Below are 27,638 nucleotides of genomic sequence, written 5' to 3'. Positions count from 1 at the left end.
CAGTATGTGGTCAACTCTTCTCTCTGCTCTCTGGGTCACTAGTCAGGCCACAGAGGCTAAGCATCAGGGATCCTTTCTGGTTTCCTACAGATTCCAGGCCCTATGCATCCATCACCTCTCTACTAGTAGGCTCAGCCATGGGTCACCCTACAAGGCAAGAGTCAGTAGAGCTGGCATGGGTGGGAACTGGGGTGTTCTCACTCCCAGCTGCCTGCAGCCATGTCCACCCTACCAGACTGCACAGCGGACATGAGGATGTAGGGCTGGACACATCTGTTGTTTGATGCTTGTGGAGATGGGACCCCAGAGTGCCCAGGCATTGTGGGTGCGTTTGGGCTGAGCATCCACATACTTACTCCACGGTGCCACAGGAGCAAGTGGGGCGATGTGCCTGCAAAGGCCTCAGCTGAGAACCCGGCACATGAAGGACTCTCAGGTGCTGGCTCTCACCATTGCACTTCTATGACTAGAAACAGAAGGGCAGCACGTGGCTGGATGTGTCAGGTGGGCAGTGCAGTGTCAGGGGACCCTTCCCTTGGCTCCTGAGTGATTCCAAGGCTTCCTTGTCCTCTGTAGTCTTGAGTCCTGGGAGTCGCTGGGCCTGACCTCACACTGATATCGCCTACCTTTCCCAGCCCAGGGAGGCAGGTGGTTCAAGCACTGGCCTAGAGAGACAGACAGACAGATAAACAAAGACAGTCTATGTTTGTCCCCATAACCCCAGGCTCCAGGTCTTAGGAGCCATGCAGGAACTTGAGGCTCCCAGCAGTAACTATAGACCCTGCCATAACCAGACCACCAGAGGACAGGTTTCCGGAATCTTCACCAGAACCCAGATATCTCCTCTAGGGCAGCCAAGGCCTGTGTCCCTCCCTGAGTGCCCTGGCATGGGTACCAAACCCAGTCAGGACAGCTGCACCAAGCAGACAGCCATCACTGAGTATTTGGTATTATCCAGACGAGGTCATCTGTGTGTCCAGAGACATAGGAGTAAAGAAGGCAAATGAGGGGCAGCTCCCAGGAACCCGCAGGAAGTAGAGCTTCTGTGATTTGCTGCCCCATGGCATGGGCCCATCCCAAGGGTATTGCTTTCAAAACAAGTCATCCGGGAGCAGCCCGTGTGGGCCCACTCTGGCCCTGGAGGCGGGGGGTTGGGGGACTGCCCGGCTACTTAGCCCAGTGCACGGCAAAGGCAGGCATTGCCCTCCAGCTGTGTCTCTGCACTTCTCAGACCGGCAAAGGCCAAGAGAGAGATGTCTGCAGCATTGCCCAGGGAATTAGCTTCCCCCTTCCCCGAAGGTCGTGCACTCCACTAGAAAATTAACCAATATTTTCCTAATCAAATGGGACTGCCTCTTCCTCGGAGGAGAGGTGGCCGTGTCCAGCAGCTCATTCATCTTGCAAGGCAGCAGCACCCACGTGGGCCCTTATTTTATTAAAATAACCTCTCCTGTATGGCTGCCTCTCCACCTGTGGCCAAGCGCTAATGTTGGGGGGGAGGGTAGCCTGATGTAACTGGTAGAGGAGCGGCTTGTCCCATCTCTGCCTACATCACCATGCCTGCCTGATGTCTCCACAGCACACATCCTTGGGTTTATCCTCCCTCTTCGTTCGTGTCCTGTGGTTATCTAGCTCCAGTTCACCCCAGGTATGCCATCACCTAGTGGTCCTGTGCAAGATGCTATAATTGAGAACAGTCCCCATTCACACAGCCTGGGCCAAGAGGGTATATGTGTGCCCAGCCGGCAAACCCCAAGAGGTCTTGGAATTCACCCTCACAGCCCAGAGCCACCACCTGGTACCAACTACCCCTCAGGCCAAGTGCTGGGCTCATCTAGCACTGGTAAGGCACACTGACTCTTGCGTGTCCAAGTCTGTGACCCTAAAGAGTAGAGAACTGAGCCAGGCATGGCAGCACAAGCCTGTCATCCCAGCGGAGGCAGGAAGACTTTGGGTTCTGGGCCAGCCTGGGCTATATAGTAATAGGTTATCTCCAAAGCAGACCAACTGCAGAGATGGCTCCATGGGTAAAGCAAGACCTGAGTTCAAGTCACATCACAGTACCCATGTTTGTTTGTTTGTTTGTTTCCAAAAAAGGGGCCAGGCATAATAGCGCACACTTGTAATCTCAGCACTAGAGAGGCAAAAATGGGAAGAACCCTAGGTCAGCTAGCTTGGCTTGTTCAGTGAGCTCCAAGTCCTGGTGAGAATCCCTGCCTCACAAAACAAGATGGAGAGCACACGAGGAGCAAGGCTCCGATTGACCTCTGGCCTCCACACGTACACACACAAACGTTCCCCAGCTCACACATGCAAACACTCAGCACACACCCAGCACTCAGGAGGCAGAGCCTGGTAGCTCTTTTCTGGTCTGAGACTAGTCTGGTGAGTTCCAGGCCAGCAGGGTTATTAACCCTAGCAACAGGAAATATCACCACCCTGCAAAGAGGGAGATGACTGTCCCCTGCTTGTGTGGTGTTACACCCAGGGAAGCATTCCTTACAGTTGGGACAGCCTAGGGCCTGTGAGTAGCATGTACTATACAAACCTCGTCATTCTGTTTATTTATTCATCTTAATATCCTGTGCTATATCTGGTTCCTGCTGACCGTCACTTTCCAGCCAGGGAAACTGAGATTCTGAAGGGTCAGTTGATATGCCCCTAGGTCCATAGCTGCAGGCTCTGGCAGATGACAGGGTGTCCCAGGCTTTGCCTGTAGCTACAAACTGAATTGTGGGACCAGGGGGCTCTGCCAGTGTCTGGTTTGGATGTCTGTAGCGCCACATGACTGCCATATGCCAAGTGGGCAGCCAGTGCCTTGCCTTTTTGTGCTTCATACAACCCTTGCCCATCCACGTTGTTCAGGTATGTCCAGGAAGAAAACTAGAACTTGCTAGATGCAAAGGGACAGACTCAAGTTGAAAAAGAGATGTGGTCTTCAACACCCTGGGCAAGTGGGGAGGGCGATTTCCCTTCCCTGAGACAGACGGCAACATCAGAATCCACTCAAAAATCATTTCCTAAAGCAAATCACAGGATGGTACCTGCCGGATGTGAGATGATTTGTATTCTATTCTTGGGGCCAAGGAGCAAATTGACTGCAGAGCATGCTTTGCAATTTCTTTTTTAAGTGAACACCATCAATGAAACTGCAGCACCAACAGCAGCTCGTAGACCCTCCTGCTGCAAGACAAAGACAACCTCAGCACCACTCGAGCCCCAAGACCCTCTCCAAAGGCAGACAGCACCCTCCCCATCTTCCTCATGCTGACCACTCCACCTTCCCATGCCCTTCTCTATAGAAAGCAAGATTCTTTCACCCCCAGGGGCTCCAGGGGATAAGGCAGCCTCAAACATGCAGACACACCCCCAGGCACCCTCCCAAGTTCTGAGTGTCATCGGAGCTCAGCCATCCTTCCCCTCAGCTGCTTTCTTGCTAGTGGGAGTAAGGAGGAGCCCTGGTTCCAGTGACCTCTTGAAGCCAAGTGGTCACTTCCTTCTTCCCACATCTCCTTCACAGTCGGACACCCCATTCCACATCACCCTGTGGGTCTAGAGCACCCCCTGAGTGCGTTCAGTGCGTCAGTTCTGGAATTCTGGGCATGAAGGCAGTCCTCCCCAGGTGGCACCAGCATCACCCATCTTGGTCATCACCCCTCCTGATCACCCCCCAGAACTGCATTACTGAAGGGAGTGGCGGCTGTGGTTGCCACCAGTGAAGTCCCAGGACTAGACCTTCATGTTACGAAGACAATTGGGCTGGCAATTAGCCTGGAAATGGCTGGTTTTACAGCATGAGGGGGTGTGGGAAGTGGATGGGAGCTAGGCTGATCATTTGTCCGATAGCCACACATACTGAGTTGTGAGCCAGCTGAAGCAAGGTGGCAAAGGCCCTGTGGCCAGCCAAGGTCCGCAGTGGCCTCTTCTGCACTGGGATTCTGTGCTTTGTCTGTGACTAATCAGGATTCACTCTGCATCAGGGCCCTGCCCTCAAGTCAGCAAAGCTGCAAGAAGCTGAGAAAATGGGGCCTTCCTCACATGCTGTGCCTAGGTGATAAGGGGTCCCTGGAGGGAGGCGGAGCCCCTTCGCTGCTGGTCCAACTCCAGGGACTTCTAGGCAGTGTGCCTCTCGCAGACTCTGTGCCTACTGTGAGTACCTGGGGCCTGCCCCACCTTCTCGGGGCACAGGCTAGGGGTGGTACAATGCCCTTGCCACTCAGTCTGCTCATCAGCCAGCTGCACATCATTTTCCACTGTCCCGACAGGACCCTGGCAGGTGTTCTCGCCTCACACCTGAGCCTGTGTTCCTGACCTCCCTGAAGAAGCTAGGAGACAGTTGGTTTTCTCTGCAGCACCCATGAGCTGAGCCCCACACAGCCTGGGAATATTCACATGGTAGCCTCGGGGCAGGGCTAGATGGGAGTTCCCTGGCTAGGATAGGGGTCTCTGATGCTGAATCCCATACTTCCAACTTGAGGATCTGTTGTGGACACTCACCCAGGGCCCCATGGGTGGCCTTCTACCTGAGACTCTCCGACCACCTGGCAGCTGCTATTCTCTGCTCTGTGGAGCACAGTCACAAGGCCACCATGCTCCCTCAACCACACGCCTCTCTCGTTGGTCACAGAGGGAAAAGGCTGGGGCTGTGGAAAAGTTATGTCCCCGGAGAGCATGACTGGATGTGTGTCAAGCAGGGTCGGCCCTGTAGGAGGCTCAGTGACACTGGCTGAGACACCTCTGAAATTGCTGGCTACCTTTTAAAATCACCTTTGAATCACAGTTAAAGGCACAGATGCCTGTGAACAGTCCAGCAGGTTCTCCTGGCTGCCCTCCCTCATACCATTCCCATCAGCTGTGTGGGCTCAGTCCTATTGCAAGCAAACCAGACCTCCTATGTGTCCCTTCTCTCTTACCTGTGGTCACTGAATGGCTTTGGCAAGAGGCTTCAACTGTGCTGAGCTCAGCAAGAGGGAGCGGGCATATCAGTGTCGTGAGGCCACGCCCTCTGGAAAATGGCTTAGCTTTTCCTGCTCTGTGAGCCCTGGCCGCACCCCAGCATGGCCTCCCTGGCACTCTCCAAGAAGACTGGCCCAGGACAAAGCCTGCCATTTCAAAAATGAGCCTGGAGCCTGGGTCTCCTCCCCAATCTTTGTTTTTGACTCCTTCATATTAGGGCTCCCCATAGGAGACATGCACTTTGGCAGTGGGATGTTTTAATTGCCTCTCAAAATAGCTTACAATAAAGAACACTAAACTGTGACTAACCAATTGTATTTAAGGAAGCCCCGGCACAGTCAGAGGTGGGCCAGCTGATGGAGCCTGCCCACTCACACAGCCATGGAGCTGCTATGTGGCCGTGTAGGCCCTGGCCCCCTCTGGGCTTCCTGCCACAGCCCCCTGCTACCAGAGGTCCCCTGGGCCAGTTTCAATTGAGTGTTCAGAGAGCAGGAGAGTGTTACTCTGCAGAGTCTGTGTATCTCTGCAATCAAAGAACCTTAGGCCCAGAGTGGAAGCCGCTAGCAGTGTGGGAAGCTGATGCTACCGGACCCTCCGTACACAGATCGCACCATCAGATACTCGAGAGTACTTGTAATCAAACAGCCAGGGCAGGGAAAGGGCGCTCCCCTTCATGTTCCCTGCTTGCCGGAGAAGTCCAGTAGCCAGTTTTCATCCACTGTCTCCATGTGACTCAGCCCTGAAACCTGACTGGAGCCGAGCCTCTTCTCGAGCCTCACACAAGTCTTAACTTTCCTTTAGCACTGGGATTTTCAACCAGGCAGCTCTCACCTAGAGGAGGAGGAGGAGGCTCCAAGTCAGTCTGCAAAGTCAGCCATAGGAAGCGGTCATGGGCAAGTGACCTTCTCATAGGCACATAGCACTTTGGTCCACGGGCCCTACCTTATTTCATGCATGGCCTAGAGGGTCCCTGGTAACTGGAAGCCCGTGAGCAGAGGGAGAAGGGAGGGTCTAAGGCAGGATCCATTGCCACCTGCTGATGGCGGATGAATGTTAGACACGTGACAGAGATTGCGCTTGGACAGGGCCTGAAGGGGATCCTTTGATGGATCTCTCTGGCGTGAGGACAGTCACTCCTGAAGGTGCTCACTTAGTGACAGAACAAGCCAGAGGTGTCAGGGAGAAGGCACCCAGTACTGTGGGGTCCCCTCTGTGGAACACTGGCTTTCTTTCCAGCCGTTGAAAGACAGGTGGATCCTGAGTGGAGATCAAGGCCACCCCTGAAGGCTGTAACCCGGAAACACGCCCGCACAGGGCTCCAGCCAGAGGAAGCCAGGAGCCCAGGTGGGAAGGGCTGCATATGAATCCCGGAATCTGTTGCCTCGTCTCTCTCGCTTAATTACTGGCAGGGCCGTTGCTGAGTTGAAATGGAGCCTGAAAAGCCTCAGTGAGTAATTACTGTCAGAAACACAAGATCTACAAAGCCGTACGCTCACAGCTTGGTGATGTTACCGAGTCTAATTAAAAAAACAAGAAAGAAAATTCCCTTTCATGATCGGCTTGCGGGGCCAGCCAAAGATGAAAACCGAGGCAGTTTGCAGATGATACTGATACCGAGGGTAAGCGAGCACTCGACACAGAGACGGGCAGACATGCTAGGATGACCAGGGTCCCTGGGTGTCCTCAGTCAGGAAGCACCTGTGACTCACAGGGGGGCTGAGTCACCTGTCAAAATTGTGCCCTGGGGTACCAGGGACACCCCTTCCAGAACTCCCAGCAGACCTTTCCCTCCTTTTGATCTCAGATGTTGAGGCAACAGGACAGTGGCTTCTGGTAGCATAGACATCTTTGAACCATGGACCTTCTAAGCAGCCTCACCATTCCAGATTCCTCCTTGGGAAGCAGTTGCCATGGGCAGCACATCTCTGAGAACTGTCGCTGGACTGGATGCCCTCCCTGGGCGCTTCTACCCATCTGGTTGGAGCTGGATAGAAGTCCATCCGTCCTCAGTGCAGCTGGCTCAGAAAGGTCTGAACAGAGGTGGATTCTGTACCGTTAACTGATGGCTTGAGGTACCCACGGGCCTCAGGAAGGCCAGGCATCTGCCTTATTAGTCCATCGGCTCGAGAACTCAGAGCAGGTGCTCTGGATGAGTCTGAATTGGGATGGAAAAGCCAAGTCATGGACTGGGCACCAGCAGGCTGTGTGTGAGGGGCTTCCAGGCTGTTTTCTGGGAAGTGAGTGGCGTGGCCCGCAGGGACCCACTCTGCCAATGTGTCAGACTTGAGGCGAGTGAGATGCAAAGCTGAGGAGAGCGTGTCCTCGCCCCTCCGAGTCTGCAGAGATTTACCTCTGGAAGTCGTGTCATTCGCAGGGTATTTTTAACCCAGAACCAACAAATCTGCCTTTTAGCATCAGCCGAGGAGCAGCTTTGAGGGCAGATGGTCGCCCGGCTGCCATCCATGTCCCTAGGCCCTCCAGGAGCCCTGAGCCACATCTGCCATACAGGCAGGGCAGCTGCCTTCAGCGAGGCATGCTGGAACCATTGAGAGCACAAGTCCCCACCAACCACTGGTCCTGAGAGGCCATGACATAGTTCAGAGAAGCCTAAACTACGATCCTGGGCTCTCTGCCAACACACAGTCAAGGCCAGGTCCCCAGAGTCACTCTGAGCTCACCTGGCCTTCCTCACCCCTCTGTCACTGAGAGAAGGATGGGTCTTAGCTCTGTTCCATTCAAACCAAGTGTGAGACCTCAGACCTCACCCTTAGCCCAAATTTAAAAAAAAAAAAAAACCCTTCCTGGGCTCATCGTTGAACTGCTTGGTTCCCAGATGTCGATGCTATTTTAGGAGGTTCTGAAAACCTAGGAAGTGGAGCCAAGCTGGAGAAAGCAGGTCACCGGGGATGGGTCCTTAGGGGCGTATTACCCCTGGCTATTTTCTGACCCTCTCTTTCCCATTCTTCATGAGGTCAGCACTTCCGTGCTGCCATGCCCTCTCCACCACGATGCCTTGACCTCTCTGAAACTACAAGCCAAACTAAACCTTCGCTCCTCACAGTCATCCATATTGGCCAATCCAGTCACAATGACAGAAAAGTATCTCACATGCTCACACACTGTGGGCAGTCAGCAGTGGTGGTGGGAAGATGGAGCGTGGGGCAACTCACACTGTCAGCACCTGGGTTCGCTAAGCCATGGGGTCCCCGTCATGGAGCAGGGGACTTAGACTAGAGGACCTCTGGCTGCTAGCCTTGTGTGACCCAGTGTTACTGGCTCTGGGCCAAATGTCACATGTAGCAAATGACGGGCCCCAGGAAGGAAGCCGGCTGTGGGTAGAGACAAGGCTTGCCCTAAGACTGTTGTAGCATAGTGTTCCCTCTTCAGCCCATGACTAGCTGTGTGGTAACAGGAGGTAAGCGATGGGCTGGGCTATGAGCCCCGAGGCTCATGCTCTGCCAAGTCCCCAGACCCACAGGAGGCCTTGCCTACCAGTGCGGACAGTTGGCAGCCGGGCCTTGACTGTTAAACCACTTTATTAAGACACATTTCCCATGGATGGGGATGCTGCCGAGCTGCAGAGCCCTTGTCCAGCAGGCACACAGCTTGAGGTTCCATTCCCAGCATAAACTGAGATGGGGAGCCAGGAGGGCCATTCTTGATTCCAATGTCCTCCGCTATCGCTCTCTTAGAGGAAGATGTTCGGGATAGTTTTCTATTCCTCTCCAATCTTTTTAAAAAAACGTATTTGTTTATTATTATTGAGTGTGTGTGGTGGGCCAGGGGCTGTGTGCCACAGCGCACATATGGAAGCCAGTGGGTTTTCTCCCCCTGCCTTGGAGTGTGTTCCAGATTGAACTCAGATGGTCAGGCTTTCAGAGCAAGCGCTGTACTCACTGAACCACCTTGCTAGCCCCAAGACTTTTGTTTTGTTTTGGTGATGCTTGGTCTTGAACTCGTGACCTCAGCCATATGAGATGAGTACTCTACCACTGGATTTTGTTACTAACCCTTGCCACCTTATTTTTTTTCTTTCTTTTTATATATAACTTACTTTAATTTAATATACACTGTTGTTTTGCCTTATGTATGTCTGTGTGAGATGTCAGATCTTGGAATTATAGACAGGTGTGAGCTGCCATGTGGGTGCTGACAGTTGAACCTGGGTCCTCTGAAAGAGCAGTTAGTGCTCTTAACTGCTAAGCCATTCTAACAGCCCCCACCACTTTATTTTTTAAGACAGGGTCTCTGAAGGGTTACAGACATTCACCATCACTCCTGACTCTATGAGTACCAGGGATTTCGTGTCCTTGTACTTACGCAACCGGCGCTTTACCCACTGAGCCAACTCTGCACCCCTCTTGTGGAACTTTCTGAAGCCATACCCCTTGCCTTCCATAGCCCCAGCTCTTCACATCCTCCCCAGTATTCCTTCCTGTCTTGGAGTATTGTGTCAGGGTACCTGTGTGGAGAATGGAGAACCACTCTGCACAGTTCTCTCCTTCCACCTTTCTGTGGGTTCCAAGGATCAAACTCAAAGTCTTCAGGCTGTGTGACAAGTTCTTCACTCCCAAACCATCTTGCTAGCCCTTTGACTAACTCTCTCTTGCCTAGGGCAATTTGATAGGTGTGGGGCACTTCCCAGAACCTCTTGAGCTTCATGTACCCTATCAACTGCCTTTCTCCGGAGAGACCATGATCCAAACAAGGTTAAGAATGACAGGGAGCCTCTTGTGTCTGCAAGGACCTGTCCTGCTCACCCAAGACAGCCTGAGGCCTGCCTCATTGCAACAATGGAGGCACACCTCCCATTGCTAAGACTTTCAGATGTACCGACATCCCCAGAGATACATCCTCCCCTTTACAGCTCCCCCTCCAACTCACCCGACTCCTGGGCAAACCCAGGATCTCCTGTCAGTGTAGTTTATAGTCCTTGAGTTTTATCTGGTCTACTTTCTTCCAGTTGACATAATTAATTTGAGACCCATCCATGTTGTCTTGCACATCGATTTATTCCTTTTGAATACTAACTAGTAAGTAGTCCTCTGAATGGACATACCACAACTTGCTTATTTATGTACCTGTCGATGGACATTGAGATAGGCCTATTGCAAATATGATTTGTAAGAAGCGTTCACACGAGTGTCTTGGTATCGACACATTGCCTCTTAGCTCGATACATATGTAGGTGTGGAAGTATGAGATCTTATTAAGCATGTATGCTAATCCTTTATGATGTTTCTGACCTATGTGCACAGTGGGCCACTGTTACAGTTCCTGTAGTTTGTGGATGTTGTGGCAGCTCCACATCCTTTCAGGGTCTTTGTCATTTCAGCCACTCCAGTGGGAAGGTTCTAGCTTGTGTTTCCTGTTGTACCCATGTCTAAAGACCCCCAAAACAAGACCACCACAGAGCCAAGTCTCCGATGAAAAAAACAAAAGCCTTATTGGAGCTGGGCAAGGACCTCGTCCGTCACTTCAGTATAGCAAGTGAGGGAGGAAGGCTGATACGAAGGGTTTTTATAGGGGAAAACTGCAAGCAGGGAGCTATATGCCTTGGCTCGTTAGGATTGGGCGAAGGGTTGCAGGGCAAGGTAATTCTTTGAAATCATTGGTCAAACTATAGGCACAAGGCTGTTTTCAGCTGGAGGGAGACGTGTAGATACAGGCAGGATGTCTGCGGGGTCCCACAAAAATGTCGACAAGATGTAGGATGTCTGTAGGGGCATCTGGTCTTTGCTAGACTTTGCAAATGGCCCTGTCCTTCAGATATCTATATCCGGGGTGTATGTTCTATATTTTGCTGCCACTTCACATTCCAGAGCCTGAGTTCAGCCCTTGGTCACCGGATGTCCTAAAATGGAGGCTTGCTAATAAGATGGGTGGCTTTGTCCCTTCATTTCTCAGGTAAGCAGTGGTATGGAACCTCTGCCTGATGTGTTGGCCATCCTTTGGTTATGTGTCTCTTCACGTCTTTGCTCATTTTAAAAAGTATTTATTGGTGGGAATACTGTCCGGGGCCTGTGTGGAGAATGGAGGGTAACTTTGTGGAATGAATTCTCTCCTTCCACCAATGTGTTCCAAAGATCAAACTCAGGTCTTCGGGCTGCATTGCAAGTTCTTTACCCACTGAGCCATCTTCCTAGCCCCTTGGCTCATTTTTTTTTTTTTTTTTTTTTTGGTTTTTCGAGACAGTGTTTCTCTGTGGCTTTGGAGCCTGTCCTGGAACTAGCTCTTGTAGACCAGGCTGGTCTCGAACTCACAGAGATCCGCCTGCCTCTGCCTCTCGAGTGCTGGGATTAAAGGCGTGCGCCACCACCGCCCGGCCCTTGGCTCATTTTTTTAAACTAGGTTATATATTCCCTTGCTGCTCAGTTTTGGGAATCGTGTGGCTGGATACCCTTTTCAGCCACAGACCGTGATATGTTCTCCTAGCCCACACTCGTCTTCACTCTCTGAAAGCATTTGGGGAAGAGATTCTGGATGTTTTGTCAACCCCGTTTGTGGAGTGAGCATCTGGTGTCAGATCTAAGGAGGATTTTTCTCTGCTTTTCTTCTAGCAGTTCTACGGTGTGCATTTTACATGTCTGATCCCTTGGAGTTGACTTTCGTATCTGATACTGCACGTTTTAGAGTTCCCTCATACATCTGTGGAGGGCTGGGATGTGGCTCGGATGGCAGACTGCTTGCTTAGCATGCATGAAGCCCTGGGTTCCGTCCCAGTACCACATAAACCAGGGATGGTAGTGTATGTCTGTAATCCCAGCGTTCAGGAAATGCAGGCAGGAGGATCAGGAGTTCAAGGGCATCCTTGGCTCCATAGGATGTTTAAGGGCAACCTGGGCTTCATGAGACCCTGCCTCAAAAAGAAAAATAAGGTAGCAGTGGGGCATCTAGTTGCTTAGGAAATACTGAGTTACATTTTTACCTTGGCCATGAGCCAAGAGTCTGCCTCAGGGTGAGCCACCACTGTCCATTTATGCTTGTTGCTGCTAGGCCCACATCTTCATTCCTACTCTGTGATTCCGCCAATGTTTGCTCCGGCCTTGCTCTTTTTCAGACCACATAGGAATCCCTGGATTTGTAGATCTCCTTCAGAACTGTAGTCTCAGCCATTCACATTCTACAGGAGCCGGAAGGTTACTCGGGTGTTGACTGGGCATGCACCAACTGTGCAGGCTGTCTGGGGACGCTGCATCTTAGCAACGCATCTCCCAGCCGAAAGGGACTTCCTCTGAGCCCACCATCTCATTTTCATCCTGCAGCTGTTTCAATCTTTTCTCAATTTTTCCCTAGGTATTTGATGTTTCAATGTTGTTATAAAAAAAAAGTATTGGCTTACACTTTTAATTTCTGTCTGTTGCTAGTGTAGAACACCTTAGAATGCCTGCATAGCGGTTGTGAGCAGGCATCTCCATCTTCTCTCAGCTGAGTGAGCCCTCAGCTTCTGCCCCTCGGGATGGGTTACACCTGCTGTGTGCTGGGAAAGTGGTTTGGTGGATAAGAACACTTGCTGTGCCGCCGTAAGGACCTGAGTTTGAGCCCCACAGCCCACATAAGGAAGTCAGGCATAGTAGCACACACTTGTCACCCCAGCATTGGGAAGGCAGACAAAGGCAGATCCTGGGGGCTTTCTGGCCAGCCTGGCCTACTTAGCAAGTTCTAGGACTGTGAGAGCCCATCTCAATGATAAAGATGGATGGCTCCTGAGGAATGACAGGTTGTCCTCTGGCCTCCACACTCATGTGATCTCTCTCTCTCTCTCTCTCTCTCTCTCTCTCTCTCTCACACGCACGCACGCACGCACGCACACACGCACGCACACACACACATACATGTTTTCATTCAGATGAGTTTATAGTTTCCTTTTCACAGTTAACCACACGTCTCCAATGTCAAGCAGCCTTGTATTCTTGGAGAAGTCTGGCTGGACCATTGTTTGGAATGTACAGTATCTTCTGCAAGGTCAAGAGGCAGATGCTTGGTCCTAGCAGTTTGCTGTACCTGGGGAGTCTAGAGGTGGGGCCTTGCTAGAGGAAGCAGGTCACTAGGTGTGTGTCCTTACCGTATTGTGCTGGTTGGCCCCAGGATCCCCTTTCTCTGTTTCCCAGCTAAAGTGGGGTTTTCTATTTTGTCACATCCCTTGCCATGACTGAGAGACTCATCTTTCAGTATTTTTCACAGCTATACAATTGTGACTGACACTGGGGGGGGGGGGGTAGGGGCTGGGGAGATGGCTCCTTTGGCAAAGCACTTGCCTCGCAAGCATGAGGACCTGAGTTTGATCCCTAGAACCCACATTTTTAAAAGCCACATGTCAGGATTCAGACTTGTAATCCCTGTGCTGGGGAGATGAGACTGGGGCTCATGCCAGCCAGACTAGCCTAATCAGTAAATACCAGGCCAGCGACAAACCCTGTCTCCAAAATAAAATACAGGGTGGACAGCACTTGGAATGACACCCAAGGCTGACCGCTGGTCTCCACATGCATGAGCATACATGTTCAAGGGCAGATACACAAGTGACACACACACACAATTGTGAGGTAGTCTGCACTACAGTGGTGGGCCTGGGTTGTAGCCTACTCTAGGATCTGTGTGTCACTTGAGGGCCCTTATATTGTAGTTTTTGCCTGTCCTTTATGATGTCTTCAGATTTTGATTTCGTAGCAGATCTGGGTGGAGTTGAGACACAATCTTCCTAAAATAGTCTGTGTAAGTGGCTGGAGGTGTAGCTTGGTGGCGTAACTGCCACGAATCCTTGCATGAGGCTGGCATGTGGCTCAGGGGTAGAGTGCTTACTGTTATACACAAGATCCTGGGTTCTAGCCCCAGAACTGCAAAATGGACAAATAGATGAATGAATGGTAGATAGGTGGGTGGGTAGATGGATGATAGACAGTGGATGGATGGATGGATGGATGGATGGATGGATGGTAAATGGATGGATGGTGGATGGGTAGGTGGGTGGATGGATGGATGTGTGAGTGGGCTGGTAGATGGATGGATGGATGGATGGATAGATGGATGGATGGGTGGGTGGGTGGATGGGTGGGTGGGTGATTGGATGTTTGGGTGGATGGATGGACAGTGGATGTGGTGTATGAGAATTGTCTGTATTCTGTCAATCATGTATTTTAATAAAACGCTGATTGGCCAGGCAGGAAGGATAGGTGGGTCAACCAGACAGGAAGTAGAGGTGGGGCGATGAGAACAGGAGAATGATGGAAAGGAGGAAGCCCATTCCTCCCAATCCTGCCCAGACCACAAAGAAGCAGCATGTAATCTGCCCAGCTGAGAAAGGTACTGAGCCACATGGCTAACATAGATCAGAATAATGAGTTAATATAAGTGATAAGAGCTAATAAGAAGCCTGAGCTAACGGGCCAATCAGTTTTATAATCTTATGGAGATCTCTGTGTGATTTTCTTTGGGGCTTGCCAGCTGTGGGGTACCGGGCAGGACAGAAACCCCAACAAGAAGACCTCAATGTTACATGGATGGATGGGTGGGTGGATGGTCTGTAGTATAGATGGCTTGGCAGTCAGTCTTGTAGGCCTTCTGTGTCTGGGGATCCTTCAAGGTTGTTATCCCACTGTGTGTCGAGCTCTGGGTTGCTGGTCTGCTCTCTGTTGCCCCACCGTCTCCTTGCTGTCATTGTTTTCAGGGAGAAATCTGCTGTCATTCTTCTCTTTATTCCTCCATAGAGAAAGCATTTCTTTTCCTGCCGGCTGCTTTGGGATTTTTCTTTTCCCCAGAGCTGAGCAAGTTGATGTAAGTTTGGATGCCATTTTCTTCACTAGCTTTGTTTGGAGTTTATTAGGCTTCTTGGGTCTTTTGGTTTAGACTTAGATTGCTTAATGTGTGCATCATTCCTCAAGCATCTTTCTATCCCCCATGTTGGTTACATGTCACTAATAACAGATGACTGTGACTAGCTCTGAGGGCCAGGATCTGTGCAGGGCACTGCTCAAGGTTTCCCGTGGCTGCAGTTGCCTGACATCTTTCTAGAAGGACAGATGCAGGTTTACACAAGACCATCCCCAGGCAAGCTTCCCTATAGCTGCTGTCTGGGGGCCACTGTCAGTTCCCTGTTGCACTGCAGTCCGCACGGCACTGCTCACTCTCTCTGAGCTTCTAAAAGTGGAGGGACCCATCCGAGCTGAGTCTGAGGTGACAGAGAAACACCCCAGCATTTGCCATGCAGATGGTCTGAAGCAGCCCCGCTGAAAGCCGGGACGGACATGGCTCTGTTATCTGGATGTGCATGGCTGGGGGCTGCTTCACCAACACCAGCATACTTCGGCCTCTTCTTTGGGACTCTAGGTGTGTGTGGAACCCTGTCATGTGGCCCAGTTGCCATGGATGGATTGTTTCTCCTGCATCATTTTGGGTGTCTCCTCCCACGGCATCTTCGGGATCACTCATCTTTTCAGAGCAGCGTCTGGCCCATCCTGGTCCCCCTCACTGCTTGTCATGGCTCATGGTGCTGTGTTCTGCTTGGGGTTAAGCAGGCTTCTTCTTGTACTCTTCTGTCTCTGAGCTTTCGGCCATGTGGTTTAAAGCGATGATGAGTTAATGTCACCTGTCAAGACTGTCCACCCGTCCTCTTTTCTCTTCCCTGTGAACCACATGTTCTTGGGTCTTCTTGTGACCAGCTGATCACTAGTGGGCATTGAGCATGCTGAATCTCCCTTGGCTCAGTCCCAGGCTTTTCTAGATTACAGTAAACCTTGTTGGCTTTGCAGTAGAGTTGCCTGGAAGCAGTTTGAACCTCGGGGACCTTGGTTTAAGATTTGTGGGATGGGCCCCAACTGCAGGATTCCTTCTGCCCTGCCACTGATGTCAAACCCTTTTAGTGTCTCCGGAGTCCCCAAGAGTCCCTGTCCTGGGACTAGGATAGAGGGTGATTCTCAGCCCTATGAGCTAGGTACTCTCCGGTCCTATAGTTTGTCCTGGTCAGGCAGCTCCTTGCACCAGGTGCCAGTCACCCTCCCACAGAAGAGCACACTCTCAAAGTCCTCCGTCCTCTCCCACATCAGCTCTCTACCCTGCCATCTCAGGCCATCCATTTCTATTCTTTGTCCCATTAGGTCCAGTGACTTGACAGCTGTGTTTCATAGTTTGGGTTTTGTGGCATTTTTTTCACGTATGTGTGTTTGTATGTTTTGTGGGTATGCACATGTGGGGGTAATAGAAATACATGTGTGTGTGTTCGTCACCATTTTTTCATTTATTTGCTTCTGGAGTGGGGCACATGCACAGCATTCGTTGGTCCCAGAGAAGTCAGTTCTGCCTCGACCATGTGAGTTTAAAGGAGGAAACTCAGGCCATCAGACCTGCTAAGCCCTCTCGCCAGCTCCCCACCCTGTTTTTTAAGGCAGGGTCTCTCAGTGAACCTGGAGTTTACTAACTCAGGCTAGCCAGACCATGGTCTCCAGGAATCTGCCTGCCTCCACCCCCCTAGTGCCAGGGTTATGGATGTGCACCCCACGCCTGGCTTTAGAAGCATACTGGAGATCTGAACGTAGATCCTCTTGTGTACCACGGGCTCTTTAACCACCGAGCCTCTTCCCCAGCTCGTTTGGACTGTTTTACCCAGTAAGCGGCTCTGTCACTGTTACATTACCTTGGCTGAAAGCTTTTGCATGGCGGTTGAATCCTCTGAGCTGCCTGTTCCATATGAGGATACTATTTCAAAGATGGAAAGCAGTTCATATGCCCTGGTCACATAGCGAGTAAGAATGACAGCAGGGTTATGTCTTCTGGCCAGTTGATGGCAATGCTCTAAGCATGATGGCTCTGGGACCCTGTGCCCTGCAGGTGGGGGACAAATCAGTGAGGATCCCAGTTCAATCACCCCGTTTCCCAGCGCTAAGGCTTCTGAGCAGAGGAGCTGGGGTGCCCTGGCTCCTCCAGGCCCCAGCTGCAGGAGAGAGGCTCCCCCAGTCTTTCCTCTATACCTCAGGGCACACACTGAATTTCATGCCCACCTGGCCACTGACGTGTCTTCCCTGCCCCCACTCCTTCAGCACATACTGGGCCCCTGTGACCTCCAAGTCCACAGGAAACCTGCGAAGAGCCAGGGCCCCCATGTCTGCCCTGACGGGTGAGACTCCACAGATAGGACCCATGTGCTCTGTCCCTGCCCTGTGCCCTCCACTTCCTCCCGACGCTTCAGGAGCAGCTGTGGAACTCTGAAACAGAGCGCAAGCCTGGGGGACACAGTGCTCATAAATAGAAAGCGGCTAATAATAATAATTGTGGGTTTGAGAATCATCAGGGGCTGCAGGGCCCAGCCTCACACTCACCCCCCCCCCCAAACACACACAGAACTCCAGAGGGAAAGGTCACCCCTTGCCAGGATGGTAAATTCCTTTCACGCTTTGTGATTAACCCACACTACATTGCACACTTTCCTTGGCCCGATTCAGCAGGGACACCAGGCAAGCCATTTGCCACAGACACAGCTTCTCCAACTGGAACTGCGTGCAGGACAGTTGTCCTCGGTTCTGTTCTCATCATCCTGACCCAGTGGCCCCCAGTTCCTCCTGGGGTTTAGCACCTGAGGGTGTGGGAGGAAGGTGGGAGCCAGGAGTCATACTGGATACCAGGTGTCCCGGAGCACACTGGCTCAGCTCTTTACGTGGGCCACCCACCCGGGTTAGGCTGGAAGAGGCTCTGGTGGGAAAAGGTGGTGGTGGTACAAGATGGCTGGCGTGAAGGGGATCCCCGGGCTGAGCTTCCTGCATTAGTTTGCCGTTTCCACCACTCAGATACTACAAGTTCAGCGGGGAGGGGGGGGGCACTGCACACTCTTGACATTGTAGTGACACTGTAGTGTCAGCAGAGTAGGGGGCAGACCCAGGTCTAGAAGCTGAGGAGGAGGGAGACAATGGAGAGCATCATGGTCCCTGGGCCTGAGGAGATAAGGACTCACTCAGCGCTGGCTCATGGAATGTCCTTAGCATCCCTCTGGCCGTGTGCCCAACCACCCCAATGTCCTTATCTGGATCTCCTTGGCTTCACACACATACTTCTGTTAGAACAAGTCACATCCACTGCCCAAAGCCCTTCAGCACTGCAGGCGTCTGGGATAGACACCGGCCAGAGGTAGAGGTGGAAGTCAGAGGACAGAGGCTGCCAGCTGTCGGCAGCGGGGCATCTTCGTCCCTGCTGGGCTGGATCCATGGTGCTGTTGGCCCATCCCCAGCACAGAGGGAGAGGGAGCTGGAGACAGCACATGCACGTAGCCCATAAATATTTCTAACCGCAGCCAGCACGTCTGACTGGGCAATTTGCTTTTTAAAAAATTGCGCTCTAATTTTAAGTGAACAGCCCCTAATTATGGTGATTCGCAGGCACCTGGGGACCGGGTGGCATTTGAACATGGCAGAGCCGTGCGGGGACTGATTGGCAGGGTGTCGTTCAACCTGTCCATGCTGATCAGCCAGGACCGCTTCCCTAGGTGGGGCTGCAGTGCCAAGGGGGCAGGGCAACTGGGGGAGACCTGTTGAAAGAGTGGGCAGAAGAGCTGGAAGGGGTTATTTGGGCCATGCCCAACTTGTAGTACAAACCCAGACTTGGTTTTGTTTGAGACTTGCGGGAGGGGGCACACATCCTGCTCTCCCTCCATCCTTCCAGAGGGACTTTCCAGGACTTGTACTGACCGCACAGAGGCTCCGTGAGCAGATAGCCCACTGGAGTGGGTTTCGTGTGGTGTCGTTAGCTCTCACCTATTTATCGGAAACAGGAGAACAGTGCTGGCAACTAAGGTCTCTTCCATATAAAGAGTGGGTGTGGTGATCTGTCATCTGAGCTGCTTGGGACACAGGCAGGAGGATCACAGTTCACGGCCAGCCTGGAAAACTTTATGAGACCTTGTCTTATGTGTGTTAGAGCACCTGCCTAGAATCCCCAGTGAGGGGCTGGGGTGTGGGTCAGTGGTAGAGCACCTGCCTAGAATCCTCTAGTGCAAGGACTGGGGGTGTCGTTTGGTGGTAGGGTGCTTGCCTAACCTATATGAGGTCCTGGGTTCCATCCCTAGTACCACACTTATACACACACACACACACACACACACACACACACACACGATTACCTGAGGAGGGGCAGAGGAGACATGACATCTGGAAGATCCTGCTGAGGGGACCCATACCGTGGGGGTCCTGGGACAGGAAAGAGCCCTGGTGGCTGTGCCCCCACCTGCTCCTGCCCCCACCAAGCCAGCTCCGCCTGCTCCTTTCCCACAGCTGCCTCAGAGTCAGCCCCTCTGACATTTCGGGAAAAACATTGTGAGTCGAGAGCAGAAGGGAGAAATGAAAGGATTTTCTTGAGAAAAGGTCAGAGTGGTTTCTCTTATTTTTGTTTAAAGATGGTTTGTGTTGAACTATGACAAGGCTAAATGTATTAAGGGCCATGGGAACAGGCTGGGGGGTTGGCCCACGCGAGAAAACAGGAGGAAAACCCAGGTAACAAGCAAGCTAGTAGACAGCTCGGCCAGTCAGTGAGACAGAGCCTCACATGCCCTGAGGCAACTGCAGTCCCCCCAGGTCCCCTCTTGCTCATGCTGGGGAGTCAGTGGTAGTCATGGGCTGCCAGTACCCATGGGAGCAGCCTGGCCATCTGTGTGGCTCCCGGGAGCAAGGGCACCTGCAGAGCCGCTAGCAGGAAGGACCTTTCAGAACAAACTTCACTCTGGCCGTGCATTCGGGTTCCCATCAGCACATCCATTGTCCATTCGTTGGCACAGGCTAATCCACAGAGACACGCTATCCCTAACTCTCTCACCCTGGTACACACCAACCTGCCTCCTGCCCCTGCCATATTGTCTTGTATGAATGCCTCGTGTCAGTGGCATCACATAAACTGGCTCCTGCGTTCAGAGTTGACCCTGAGCTATCATGCATCAAGCCTTGTTCCTTTTCATGGCTGAATTATTTGTGTGTGTGTATACATGTATGTATGTATGTATGTATGAATCATGTCACTGTGGACAGTGTATGTACGTCTCAGTGTGGACACATGTATTTAGTTCTCCTAAGTGTACAATGAAGGGATACTAATGGGTTACATGGTCATGCTTAGGAATTGCCTGGCTTTTCCAAGATAGCTGAGCTTCCTGCTGGTGCTGCACAGGTCTTCTGATTTTTCCTCGTCATGGCCTGATCCCTGCCTTTCCTAATGGGCTCTGGCCTACCTGACGTCCCCCTGGTGACCCCATAAGACCACTGACTTCATCAGACCCTCCACTTCTTCTCTGAGGAACCATTCAGTCTGACCTTTGCCCAGCTCCCAACTGGGTCCTCTTTCTGTGGCCAAATGAGGAGGGCCCTGGGTTTGCCAGACACTAGTTCTGTATCAGACCTTAAGGTCTGGGAGAGCCCTGTGTGGGTTTGTGACCGCTTCTCACCTGGCCTTTGCAAGTGGGGATCTTTCTCCCCTAACCAAGCAGGCTTTCTACATCTTTGGCCACTGCAGCATGCTGGGAAAGTCAAGATGACAAGGAGGCCCAGGGCCTCAGTCTGCTTCTCCCAGCCTGGCCTGCATGGTGAGAGGGCAGGCTGGCCAGATAGTCGAGTAACCTGTGCAGGCCCTGGGAGGCCGAGCTCTGTACCACGGCAGCTCTGAGACGTCTGCAAACTCCACTCCCACCTCCATCAAAGAGGTCATAGAGCCACTATGCCTTCCCTGCAGTTACAAGTGACATGAGAAAACAGGACCGAGCCAGTCTGGACTCCAGAGTCTACCCTTCCAGGAGCAAACCTCCATCAGCCAATATCTAGTATCTGGCTTCACAGTCTGGAAGATGCTTGGGGCTTGCTCTGCCTCCCCAGGCCATGCATGTAACAGCTGAAGGGCTGGAGACTGGAACGAAGGCTGCAGGGGTCCACATCCTGTCCTGGTAAAGCATCCCTAAGGCAGGACTGGCTGCCTGCTGTGAATCTCAGCTCACTCTGCAGATGACCTTGAACTTTGCCTCAGCAGGCCAGTGCCCCTCTAGCCTGGCTGCACTCGTGGCGGCAGGCGGTACAGCCTTCCTGTCCCTCACCCCTCCAGCAGTCAGTGCTGATGGCCTCTCTTCTCTCCTCCGTAGGCCACAGGACCCTCGGGCTCCAAGATGCAGCTGCTGGAGACGGAGTTCTCCCGCTCGGTGCCCGAGCTCATCGAGCTGCACCTGCTGCAGCAGGACAGCATCCCTGCCTTCCTGAGCGCCCTGACCATTGAGCTCTTCAGCCGCCAGACCTCCATCTAGCCTCTGCCTGCGGGCCTCCTCACTCTGAAGCCACTGGACCTCGGCCTACACCCCACACTGTCCCCAGACCCCTTTGCCACAATAGCTTCATGCCACAAAAACCAGCCATAGTCTCTGCTCCAGCAGCCACTCCGTCTCTTGTCCCTAGTCAGCAGGAGCAGCAGCTGGGGATGCCCAAGCCAAATCACAACCCATTGCTCTTCTCTCTTGCCCCAAGCACTGGGCTTCTCCTCCTCTTCCTTCTGTTCTGGGACCTCTCCCTGAACTGTCCCAAGGTGTCCCACACCAGCCTCCAGTCACATGTGCTGATTGCTTGGGCCACTTTGCTAGCCAGGCTGTGGCCTGAAGCCGTATGAAATAAAGTTTTATTCTTTAGCACTCTCTCCATGTCTGTATCCAAAGCGTCAAGCTACTTTGCTGCCCAGACCCCACCACACTGCTTGCCATTCCCAGACATCTGCCCAGACCCCACCACACCCCTGCCATGCCCACTGGACACCTGGGCAAACCCCACCACATCCCTGCCGTGCCCACTGGACACCTGGGCAGACCCCACCACACCCCTGCCGTGCCTACTGGACACCTGGGCAGACCCCACCACACCCCTGCCATGCCCCACTGGACACCTGGGCAGACCCCACCACATCCCTGCCGTGCCTACTGGACACCTGGGCAGACCCCACCACACCCCTGCCATGCCCCACTGGACACCTGGGCAGACCCCACCACACCCCTGCCGTGCCCACTGGATACCTGGGCAGACCCCACCATACCCCTGCCGTGCCCCACTGGACACCTGGGTAGGCCCCGCCACACCCCTGCCATTCTCGGACCCCTGGGCAGGCCCCACAACCACCTGCCGTACCCACTGGACACCTGGACAGGCCCCACAACCACCTGCCATACCCACTGGACACCTGGGCAGGCCCCACCACACCCCTGCCGTACCCCACTGGACACCTGGGCAGGCCCCACAACCACCTGCCGTACCCACTGGACACCTGGGCAGACCCCACCACACCCCTGTTGTGCCCACTGGACACTTGGGCAGATCCCACCACACCCCTGCCATGCCCCACTGGACACCTGGGCAGGCCCCACCACACCCCTGCCGTGCCCCACTGGACACCTGGGCAGCCCGCTCATACACGTGTTCTGAAAGGTGGCTGAGGTCGGGGAAGCGCTTGTGTCCCATCCCTCCAGAGCCTGAGTGTCTCCTCTCTGCCTTGCTTACTCCACCTGCCTCTCTCCTGCCTGAGGCCTCTAAGTCCAGAGGCTAATCTCCCTTTGCCAGCTCCCCCTGCAAGGACCCCTACCTAAGCCTCTAGGCTTTTGTACCACAGCAAGTGTCCTGATAGGCAGGAGTGGAAAGGGGAGGGTCTGAGTTGGGAGTGTGTCTGGGCTAGCCTGAGAGTCAAGGCACCTGATCGTGTGTCCCCCTCGTGCATTGGTGACCTGCCACCCAAGTGTGTCAGACCCTCTCCGCATGCCTGCAAGAGAATGTAACTGAGACAGACCGCTGGGAGAACCCAGGCTTGGCCTAGGAGCCCTGGGCCAGAGAAAACTCTACTTTTGGCTGCCCCTGGCTTTCACCAGCTCCTCAGTGGGCACCCACTGATAAATAGGTCTCAAGCTGCTAATGACTCAGTTTAAGGGATTAGTGCCACGGTGGCAGGCGTCACGGCCGGGATTTGCTGTGTCCCAGCCTCCAGCTCTCCTACCAGGGGACCCCCGCTATCCCTATGCCCCCTATCGCTCTCAGTGGGGGCGGCCAGTGCTGACCTATGCATGAGTTCTTTATTGCCTTGTCCTTGGGCCTGGTGCAAGGCCCTCTGGGAAGTACAGGTTGTGAGTTTCTCTCTAGTTCACGGCCCACCCCAGGAACTAACCAGCCACCAGGGCTGTTGAGAGGTAGGAATGGAGGTACCAGGGCGGCATTGGAATCAACCTACTTTGAGACCCCCATGGGTACAGGCTGCACCTGGCTGAACTTCCCAACTCACAGCCCTCTCCCATGACAAGTGGGTCCCCATCTTATCATACCCTTCAAGCCGGGCAGCATCAGGCTGCAGGGTCAGGTTTAGGATGAAGGGATCCTGCTCCAGTCACCTGTGGCTGTGGACTCAAACCCAGCTCTCCCAGATGCCAGGCTTCAGAGTCAGATATAGATAGTCCTCTCCTACATCCGTGTCCCTAATGTCCCTGGCCAAGTCCTGTCTTCATCTTCAGACAGGCTGGGAAGAGAGACTCAGGCCCAGGAGTTTGCAATTGAGAATGCAAACATTGATACCGTGCACCATTGCACGGGCAAGGTGTCCACCACGTGTACGTAAGTGGCATGCGGTTGCGCAACTGTTCATGTGCATGTATACACTAGAGTATATGCTGGCAACCTCAGTACTGCTTCCAGCCCAGAGGAGGGTGTGCCTCGCTCGTTCACAAGGGGGGTGTTGAGCAGAGCAACACCCGGGACCTGGGAGCCCCAGCCAGGCTTGTATTTATGCCAGCTTTCTGCTTAGCTCCACAATTAAAACAAAACCAGTAAGCCTCCAAAGAGAGGAAACTGGAGGAAGGAAAGCCCCTCCCTTGGCTCGCAGCCCAGCGGGCGTACCTGCACGCCTCCGATGTGGATGGGCAAAGGCGCCCAGGTTTGTTTCGTCGGATTCTGTACAGTTTTCAATAACTGGTTTGTTGTACGGCTCTAGTTTTTCCCAACAGCCGTCCACGCAGCTGTAGCCACTGAGTTTCATGGCTGGATCTGAAAGACACCAACATGGAAAGTTCTCGAAGGCTTGAGAACTGAGGCTCACAGGCACACTAGGTCCTGAGTGAAGGTGAAGCCACCAGCAGCTCCCAGGACTGCCGTGTTTTGAAGTCACTTAGGACACTATTATCTTTTCTTTTCTCTGTGTGTATGTGTGTGTATGTGTATGTGTATGCTTGTGCATGTATGTGTGTGCGTGTGTGTGCATGTGTGTATGTATGTGTGTGTGCATGCATGTGTGCATGTATGTATGTGTGTGTGCGCGCGTGCGTGTGTGTGTGTGTGTGTGTGTGTGTGTGTGTAGCACACATGCTACAGAGCAGATATGGTGATCAGAGGACAGTTTGCCGGAGGTGGTTCTATCATTCCTCCATGTGGAACCTGAGGATTTGAGCTCAGGTCATCAGGCTTGGCAGCAGGCACCTTTCCTTGCCGAGCCACTGGTACCTGGTTAGGGAGCATCTTGCCTGGAATCTGCCTGCACATTGGCTGCCATGTGCTGTACCACAGAGCACCGTCACCAGAGGCAGTCCAAGAATTAGAGAATGGCTGGAGGCAGAGGCTGCAGGAACAGTCCAACCTGGCTGGGTTCCCGTGAGGGGAAGGTTGGCAAAATGGCTTGGTCGGTAAGGTGATTGCCACCAAGTGCGAGGACATTTTATGTGTGTCCTCACATAAACAAAACAAAACAAACGAAGACAAAGCATGAAGGCATGGAGCTGCATGTCTGAAGAGGGAGACAGGAGGATCCCGGGGGTTCTCTGGCCAGCCTGCCTCACCTAACCAGTGAGCCCCAGGTTCAGTGAGAGACCTGTCTCAGAAATGACTAAAGAAGATGAACGGCTCCTGGCCTCTCCATGCACTGATGGGCATGCACAGGCATACAAAGAAAGACGATCAGAACAGACACAGGGGTGACCCCTTGAGGACCCAAGGATGTGTGTCTACAAGCCTTGACCTTGAGAAGATGGATGTGTTATTTAAACCAAGATCACAGGTGGGCCCCACTTCCCACCCAGGCTGCTTCGCTTTCCCTTGTGACATTTATCAGCACCTTGCTCTCTGTTTAGTGCGTCACTTATAATATGCATATATATGTAGGGAGATATTTTAATCAGTCTCTTCTCACCTATGGAACAGTGCTGCCTCCAGGAAATGTCATGTTGATGACATTCATCATTTGAAATGTTCAATAGGAGGCTGGAGAGATGGCTCAATGGTTAGGGACACAGAACTCTCTTCAGAGGACCCGGATTTGGTTCCCAGAACCCAAGTTATGTGGCTCAGGACCATCTGTAACCCAGTTCCAGGGGGATCCGATGCCCTCTTCTGGCCTCCGGGGGTACTGCCCACACATGCACATACCCACACACAGACACATATATAATAATACAATCTGGCATGTTCAGTGGCCGCACTGAGGACAGAGAGTGGAGCTGATGCGATGTTCAGGGCAGTGGTTCAGGGGGCAGCACTTGTTGAGCAAGTGTGAGGTCGCGAGTTTGAATCCTCAGAATCCACATGAACCCAGATGCAGTGCCACACATCTGTAATCCAGTGTCCTTCAGAGATGGGAAATGGGGATGGGAGAACCCCCTAAAACAGTGGTTCTCAGCTTTCCTAATGCTGCAACCCTTGTGTTGTGGAGACCCCAACCATAGCATTATTTTCTTTGCTATTTCGTAATTGTAATTTTGCTACTGTTATGAATTGTAATATTTATCTGTGTTTTTTGATGGTCTTAGGTGACCCCTGTGAAAAGGTCATTGGACACCCTGGGGTCGTGACCCGCAAGTCAAGAACCACTGCCTTAGAAGCTTGTAAAACTAGCCAGCTGTTCTGGCTTATGCAGCAGCCAAGGAAGACTGCCTCGAACAAGACAGGACCAACACCCAGGACTGCCCTCTGACCTCCACATGCATGGTGTGCAACACACATGCCCACACTCACACACACACACACACACATGTACACAGAGACTGTACACAGAGACTGTACACAGAGACATGTACACAGAGACTGTATGCACTCAACAATACAAAATGAAGTATGGAGGTGGTGAGCCTGCCGGAAGAGGATGAGGCAGTGGGCTCATGAGATGGAGGCCAGCCTGGACCACACTTACAGAGCCGGGTAGAAGTATTTACATCAATCAGTAGCATATACCTGAAGATTGGAATACAGAGGTCAGTGTGGTCCCTGCCCAGAGGTGACATGAAAATTAGAGCCAGAAGCCGGGCGGTGGTGGCGCACGCCTTTAATCCCAGCACTCGGGAGGCAGAGGAAGGCGGATCTCTGTGAGTTCGAGGCCAGCCTGGTCTACAAGAGCTAGGTCCAGGACAGGCTCCAAAGCCACAGAGAAACCCTGTCTCGAAAAACCAAAAAAAAAAAAAAAAAAGAAAGAAAGAAAATTAGAGCCAGGTGTGAATACACACCTATAATCTCGGCACTTAAGAAGCTGGGACAAGAGGATGGTGAATTCAAGGCCAGCTTGGGCTACATAGTTCCAGGATAGACTGGACTACGTAACAAGACCTTGTCTCAGAACAAACCAGGAACAGAACTGGGGGATAGCTTAGGGGGTAAGTGTAAGCAGGGAGAGTGGAGTTTGGATCCCCAGCCCCCATGTAAACTAAGGAGATGTCTTGCCTGTCAGTAATCCCAGCACGGGGGCGGGGAGATGCTTACCCCAGCCTCACTGGCTACCCAGCCTAGCTGAATCGAACAGATCAAGGTTCAGTAAGAGATTGTTTCAAACACTAAGGAGGAAAGCATTTGAAGAGGGCCTGACGTTGTTCTCTGGCCTCCATGCACACACATGGTGAGTGTACCCACAAACACACACAGACACCCCAAATTTAAAAAAAAAACAGAGACAAAACAATAAAGAAGTCATTGAAATTAATTTCCAAATATTTTATGTAACAATACATCCACAGTTTCTCACTCAGCCTGTGATCATCTTAAAACAACCACAACAAGACATGGGTCCATCTCTGTTGGTACTGAGTCTTGGAAACTCAGGCATCTTTTCCACTTTTTGCCCTCCTCCGGTTGGACTATCCCTCTCAGGGCTCAGTGGCCAGGAACAGCCAGCTGTCCTCTATGAGTCCACAGCAGTAGTCCTGGCTTGTCAGGCTGTGGACAGCCACCGGGCAGACCACATTCACGCAAGCGTCCGTTCTTCCTGACAAAGAGTGAAGTGTGGTGTCTTAGTGATGGTTCTGTCGCTGTGGTAAATACTGTGACCAGAAGCTGCGTGGACAGGAAAGGGTTTCTTTCAGCTTACAGCATGTACATCATCCAGGAAGTCAGGGCAGGAACCGAGAGGCAGGAACTGATGCAGAGGGGTACTACTCCCTGGCTTGTTCCTTGTGGCTTGCTCAGCCTGCTTTCTTATAGAACCCAGGACTATCAGCCCAGGGGTGGGTGACATAAGCTGGGTCCTCCCACATCAATCATTAGTCAAGAAAAAAGCCCCATAGTCTTCCTACTGGCCAATTTCACGGAGGCTTTTTCTCAATCGAGGCTCCCTTTTCCTGGGTGACAAGTTGATATAAAACTAGCCAGCACAGATCAGCCAAGCACAGTGGCAGAATAGACCTGGATCCCCAGGGGTTGTGGGACCTGGCTTCCTAGGGGTTGCGGGAAGGAAAATAACTA

General features: G+C 52.6%; 1 protein-coding gene across 1 annotated transcript in view; it reads left to right on the top strand.

Annotated features, from left to right (window-relative positions):
- The window catches only part of Mad1l1 (mitotic arrest deficient 1 like 1), a 317,149-nt gene extending 295,563 nt beyond the window's left edge, over positions 1–21,586 (top strand). Inside the window, exon 18 of the mRNA XM_038345544.1 lies at positions 21,053–21,586. Within this exon, the coding sequence (XP_038201472.1) occupies positions 21,053–21,211 (159 nt within the window). The 3' untranslated portion in view covers positions 21,212–21,586. The remainder of the gene's footprint in view (positions 1–21,052) is intronic.
- The last annotated feature ends 6,052 nt before the right edge of the window (positions 21,587–27,638 follow it).

This window comes from Arvicola amphibius, chromosome 10 (assembly GCF_903992535.2).
Source record: "Arvicola amphibius chromosome 10, mArvAmp1.2, whole genome shotgun sequence".
NCBI lineage: Eukaryota > Metazoa > Chordata > Mammalia > Rodentia > Cricetidae > Arvicola > Arvicola amphibius.
The sequence above is the reverse complement of the archived record's forward strand: the minus strand, read 5'-3'. Positions and strand labels throughout refer to the sequence as shown.